Below are 6,623 nucleotides of genomic sequence, written 5' to 3'. Positions count from 1 at the left end.
GTCCACTGGAAGAGCTGATCGTCAGCCATGTAGCAGCTACAATGACAGGTCAGAATCTGCAGGGAGAGAATGATTACACCTGACAGCAAATAGGCAACATTTTGAACAGGCATTCCTCCCGCACAATTCCTCACCTCAGGATGTCCCTTGACACTTCACAGTCCCTGAAGTATTTTTCAAATGTAGTTACGCTCTAACTAGAATTTTACCCCATTGGCACAGATAGGCCAGTGATCTTGGTCATTGCTGGCTTACGAGACATAAATGTGAAAAATAGCAACATGCACAGATGTAAAAGGAATTGATACTCTTCAAGATACTAATTTATTCCCAGAATTAATCATTTTAATATCCCATTATTCAATTGATTTTGGGGCTCTGCTGCATCGACTAAACGGCACTCAGCAGCTTCTAACTCAACCTGGAAAGGGTAAATCAGCTGCCCTCGGGTTACACACTATCTTACCCTGCACTGCTTGCTGCCTGTGAACTTTCAATCCCCTCAGATTTAACCCGGTCAATGGTTTACCAATCGACTTCCTCAGCACTGCCCAGCCTGAGAAAGAGAAAATGCCAAGTGCTCCTCACTTGTTGCAAAGTTCACATTTTTGGTTATTGAGCAAGGAGCAGTTCAGATCGCGCTGTGACCATGGTCAAAATCACTTACCGATGCCAACAATTCCGGGTCATTTATAACTACCTGGGTAAGTGCCTTCAGGAGAGACGGGTAGAAGGCTGTGGGAGGGAATGTTTGCTGCGTATCTTGAGTGGAGCTAGTCTGTCATCACCACACTCACAAACTCAATTCCCATCAGGTCAGACTGTGCGCATGAATGATGAATTTGCGCAGGAATGAGATTTATGTACAGTAGTTTGGACAGCTGTCTTTTAAATGTACATTTGCTCAGATTGTCAGATACTCAGACACATTTATTCAATCATAAAACTGACCATTGGATTGGATGTCAACCGGTAGAGAAGGCATGATGAATCTGTCGGGAACTGACGATTGACGGTGTCTGTCCCCTTAACTCTCTCATTCCACAATGTAACAGCTCCAATAATTTCCCAGCTCCCAGAGCATTGAACAAAGGAATTCAGAAACCCTATGAAGACAAACAGCAGAGGATGTATGGTCAATAATAGAAGTAATTCAATCACTGCTTTACGTTGTAACAATGAGACAAAACAGACAAAGTAAATGGAGACAGAGAGATCAGGTACCTCCACACTTCAATTATCATAAAGAAACAACCATCAGGTAGAAAATAGACTGAGGGGAACGAGCTAGAGATCGAGGGGAATGAGTTAGAGACCCAGGGGAACGAGATAGAGATCAGGGGGAAAGAGATAGAGACCCTGGGGAACGGGATAGAGATCAAGGGGAAAGAGATAGAGGACGAGGGGAACGGGATAGAGACCTAGGAGAACGGGTTAGAGACCGAGGGAAACGGGATAGAGACCGAGGGGAACGGGTTAGAGGTCGAGGGGAACGGGATAGAGGTCGAGGGGAACGGGATAGAGGTCGAGGGGAACGGGATAGAGGTCGAGGGGAACGGGATAGAGACCGAGGGGAACGGGATAGAGGTCGAGGGGAACGGGATAGAGGTCGAGGGGAACGGGATAGAGACCGAGGGGAACGGGATAGAGGTGAGGGGAACGGGATAGAGACCGAGGGGAACAGTATAGAGATCGAGGGGAACGGGATAGAGGTCGAGGGGAACGGGATAGAGGTCGAGGGGAACGGGATAGAGGTCGAGGGGAACGGGATAGAGGTCGAGGGGAACGGGATAGAGGTCGAGGGGAACGGGTTAGAGGTGGAGGGGAACGGGATAGAGGTCGAGGGGAACGGGATAGAGGTCGAGGGGAACGGGATAGAGGTCGAGGGGAACGGGATAGAGGTCGAGGGGAACGGGATAGAGACCGAGGGGAACGGGATAGAGACCGAGGGGAACGGGATAGAGGTGAGGGGAACGGGATAGAGACCGAGGGGAACAGTATAGAGATCGAGGGGAACGGGATAGAGGTCGAGGGGAACGGGATAGAGATCGAGGGGAACGGGATAGAGGTCGAGGGGAACGGGATAGAGACCGAGGGGAACGGTATAGAGATCGAGGGGAACGGGATAGAGGTCGAGGGGAACGGGATAGAGGTCGAGGGGAACGGGATAGAGGTCGAGGGGAACGGGATAGAGACCGGGGGGAACGGGATAGAGACCGGGGGGAACGGGATAGAGACCGAGGGGAATGGGATAGAGGTGAGGGGAACGGGATAGAGACCGAGGGGACCGAGATAGAGATCGAGGGGAACGGGGTAGAGACCGAGGAGAACGAGATAGAGACCGAGGGGAACGGGATATCGAAGGGAACGGGATAGAAATCGAGGGGAATGGGATAGAAATCGAGGGAACGGGATAGAGAACGAGGGGAACGGGATAGACATCGAGGGGAACGGGATAGAGACCGAGGGGAACGTGATAGAGATCGAGGGGAACGGGATAGAGGTCGAAGGGAACGGGATAGAGACCGAGGGGAACGAGATAGAGACCGAGGGGAACGGGATAGAGATCGAGGGGAATGGGATAGAGATCGAGAAGAACGGGTTAGAGACCGAGGGGAACGGGATAGAGACGGAGGGGAACGAGATAGAGACGAAGGGGAAAGGGATAAAGATCGAGGGGAACGAGCTAGAGACCTAGGGGAACGGGATAGAGATCGAGGGGAACGGGATAGAGACCGAGGTGGAGCGGGATAAAGACCGAGGGGAATGGGTAAAGACCGAGGGGAACGGATAAAGACCGAGGGGAACGGGATAGAGATCGAGGGGAATGAGATAGATGCCAAGGAGAACGGCATAGAGACCGAGGGGAACGGGATAGAGATCAATGGGAACGGGATAGAGACGGAGGGGAACGGGATAGAGATCGAGAAGAACGGGTTAGAGACCGAGTGGAACGGGATAGAGATCGAGTGGAACGGGATAGAGATCGAGGGGAACGGGACAGAAACTGAGAAAAACGGGATAGAGATTGAGGGGAACGGGATAGAGGTCGAGGGGAACGGGATAGAGGTCGAGGGGAACGGGATAGAGGTCGAGGGGAACGGGATAGAGGTCGAGGGGAACGGGTTAGAGGTGGAGGGGAACGGGATAGAGGTCGAGGGGAACGGGATAGAGGTCGAGGGGAACGGGATAGAGGTCGAGGGGAACGGGATAGAGGTCGAGGGGAACGGGATAGAGACCGAGGGGAACGGGATAGAGGTGAGGGGAACGGGATAGAGACCGAGGGGAACAGTATAGAGATCGAGGGGAACGGGATAGAGGTCGAGGGGAACGGGATAGAGATCGAGGGGAACGGGATAGAGGTCGAGGGGAACGGGATAGAGACCGAGGGGAACGGTATAGAGATCGAGGGGAACGGGATAGAGGTCGAGGGGAACGGGATAGAGGTCGAGGGGAACGGGATAGAGGTCGAGGGGAACGGGATAGAGACCGGGGGGAACGGGATAGAGACCGAGGGGAATGGGATAGAGGTGAGGGGAACGGGATAGAGGTGAGGGGAACGGGATAGAGACCGAGGGGAACGAGATAGAGATCGAGGGGAACGTGATAGAGACCGAGTAGAAGGAGATAGGGACCGAGGGAAACGAGATAGAGACCGAAGGGAACGAGATAGAGACCGAGGGGAACGAGATAGAGACCGAGGGGAACGAGATAGAGACCGAGGGGAACGAGTTAGAGACCGAGGGGAAGGGGATAGAGACCGAGGGGAGCGTGATAGAGACCGAGTAGAACGAGATAGAGACGGAGGGGAACGAGATAGAGACCGAGAGGAACGGGATAGAGACCGAGCGTAACGGGATAGAGACCGAGGGGACCGAGATAGAGATCGAGGGGAACGGGATAGAGACCGAGGAGAACGAGATAGAGACCGAGGGGAACGGGATATCGAAGGGAACGGGATAGAAATCGAGGGGAATGGGATAGAAATCGAGGGAACGGGATAGAGAACGAGGGGAACGGGATAGACATCGAGGGGAACGGGATAGAGGTCGAGGGGAACGGGATAGAGATTGAAGGGAACGGGATAGAGACCGAGGGGAACGTGATACAGACCGAGGGGAAAGGGCTAAAGACCGAGGGGAACGAGATAGAGACTGAGGGGAAAAGGATAAAGGTCGAGGGGAACGAGATAGAGACCGAGGGGAACGGGATAGAGATCGAGAAGAACGCGTTAGATACCGAGGAGCACGGCATAGAGACGAAGGGGAACTGGAGAGAGATCAATGGGAACGGGGTAGAGATCGAGAATAACGGGTTAGAGACCGAGGGGAATGGGATAGAGATCGAGGGGAGTGGGATAGATACCGAGGGGAATGGGACGGAAACAGAGGGGGACAGGAGAGAGATCGAGGGGAACGGGATAAAGACCGAGGGGAACGGGATAGAGATCGAGAAGAACGGGATAGAGATCGAGTGGAACGGGATAGAGATCGAGTGGAACGGGATAGAGATCGAGTGGAACGGGATAGAGATCGAGGAGACCGGGACAGAAACGGAGGGGAACGGGATAGAGACCGAGGGGAACTGGTAGAGACCGAGGGGAACGAGGTAGAGACCGAGGAGTACGGGATAGAGACCGAGGGAACGGGATAGAGACAAAGGGGAATGGGATAGAGACCGAGGGGAACGGGATAGAAATCGAGGGGAACGGGATATCGAAGAGAACGGGATAGAAATCGAGGGGAATGGGATAGAAATCGAGGGAACGGGATAGAGAACAAGGGGAACGGGATAGACATCGAGGGGAACGGGATAGAGACCGAGGGGAACGTGATAGAGATCGAGGGGAACGGGATAGAGATCGAGGGGAACGGGATAGAGGTCGAGGGGAACGGGATAGAGGTCGAGGGGAATGCGATAGAGATCAAAGGGAACGAGATAGAGATCGAAGGGAACGGGATAGAGACCGAGGGGAACGTGATAGAGACCGAGTAGAACGAGATAGAGATCGAGGGGAACGGGATAGAGACTGCGGGGAACGGGATAGAGGTCGAGGGGAACGGGATAGAGGTCGAGGGGAACGGGACAGAGGTCGAGGGGAACGGGATAGCGGTGAGGGGAACGGGATAGAGACCGAGGGGAATGGGATAGAGACCGAGGGGAATGGGATAGAGGTGAGGGGAACGGGATAGAGGTGAAGGGAACGGGATAGAGACCGAGGGAAACGTGATAGAGATCGAGGGGAACGTGATAGAGACCGAGTAGAACGAGATAGAGACGGAGGAAAACGAGATAGAGACCGAGGGGAACAAGATAGAGACTGAGGGGAATGAGATAGAGACCAAGGGGAATGAGATAGAGACCGAGGGGAAGGGGATAGAGACCGAGGGGAAGGGGATAGAGACCGAGGGGAAGGGGATAGAGACCGAGGGGAGCGTGATAGAGACCGAGTAGAACGAAATAGAGACGGAGTGGAACGAGATAAAGACCGAGGGGAACGGGATAGAGACCGAGGGGACCGAGATAGAGATCGAGGGGAACGGGATAGAGACCGAGGGGAACGAGATAGAGATCAAGGGGAACGAGATAGAGACCGAGGGGAACGGGATAGAGACCGAGGGGAACGAGATAGAGACCGAGGGGAAAAGGATAAAGACCGAGGGGAAAAGGATAAAGACCGAGGGGAACGGGATAGAGATCGAGGGGAATGGGATAGAGATCGAGAAGAACGGGTTAGAGACCGAGGGGAACGGGATAGAGACGGAGGGGAACGAGATAGAGATGAAGGGGAAAGGGATAAAGATCGAGGGGAACGAGCTAGAGACCTAGGGGAACGGGATAGAGATCGAGGGGAACGGGATAGAGACCGAGGTGGAACGGGATAAAGACCGAGGGGAATGGGTAAAGACCGAGGGGAACGGGTAAAGACCGAGGGGAACGGGATAGAGATCGAGGGGAATGAGATAGATGCCATGGAGAACGGCATAGAGACCGAGGGGAACGGGATAGAGATCAATGGGAACGGGATAGAGACCGAGGGAACGGGATAGAGATCGAGAAGAACGGGTTAGAGACCGAGTGGAACGGGATAGAGATCGAGTGGAACGGCATAGAGATCGAGGGGAACGGGACAGAAACGGAGAAAAACGGGATAGAGATTGAGGGGAACGGGATAGAGACCGAGGGGAACGGGATAGAGACCGAGGGGAACGGGATAGAGACCGAGGGGAACGGGATAGAGGTCGAGGGGAACGGGATAGAGGTCGAGGGGAACGGGATAGAGGTCGAGGGGAACGGGATAGAGGTCGAGGGGAACGGGATAGAGGTCGAGGGGAACGGGATAGAGACCGAGGGGAACGGGATAGAGACCGAGGGGAACGGGATAGAGGTGAGGGGAACGGGATAGAGACCGAGGGGAACAGTATAGAGATCGAGGGGAACGGGATAGAGGTCGAGGGGAACGGGATTGAGATCGAGGGGAATGGGATAGAGGTCGAGGGGAACGGGATAGTGACCGAGGGGAACGGTATAGAGATCGAGGGGAACGGGATAGAGGTCGAGGGGAACGGGATAGAGACCGGGGGAACGGGATAGAGACCGAGGGGAACGGGATAGAGACCGAG

The 6,623-nt window shown here is 54.3% G+C and overlaps 2 protein-coding genes across 4 annotated transcripts in view; one reads left to right on the top strand and one right to left on the bottom strand.

The window, feature by feature from the left end:
- LOC140427717 (proteasome assembly chaperone 1-like) overlaps nucleotides 1-6,623 on the top strand; it is a 357,213-nt gene that overhangs the window by 110,376 nt on the left and 240,214 nt on the right. The window lies entirely within an intron of this gene.
- The window catches only part of LOC140428688 (proteasome assembly chaperone 1-like), a 116,161-nt gene that overhangs the window by 166 nt on the left and 109,372 nt on the right, over nucleotides 1-6,623 (bottom strand). Inside the window, exons 3-4 of the mRNA XM_072515425.1 lie at nucleotides 952-1,106; nucleotides 1-56 (exon numbers count right to left, since the gene is read on the bottom strand). The exon at nucleotides 1-56 is cut by the window's left edge and continues 166 nt beyond it. Of these exons, the coding sequence (XP_072371526.1) occupies nucleotides 1-56; nucleotides 952-1,106 (211 nt within the window). The remainder of the gene's footprint in view (nucleotides 57-951; nucleotides 1,107-6,623) is intronic.

Source organism: Scyliorhinus torazame, chromosome 8 (genome assembly GCF_047496885.1).
Source record: "Scyliorhinus torazame isolate Kashiwa2021f chromosome 8, sScyTor2.1, whole genome shotgun sequence".
Taxonomy (NCBI): Eukaryota; Metazoa; Chordata; class Chondrichthyes; order Carcharhiniformes; family Scyliorhinidae; genus Scyliorhinus; species Scyliorhinus torazame.
Note: the sequence above shows the minus strand (reverse complement) of the source record. Positions and strands in the feature narration are given on the sequence as shown.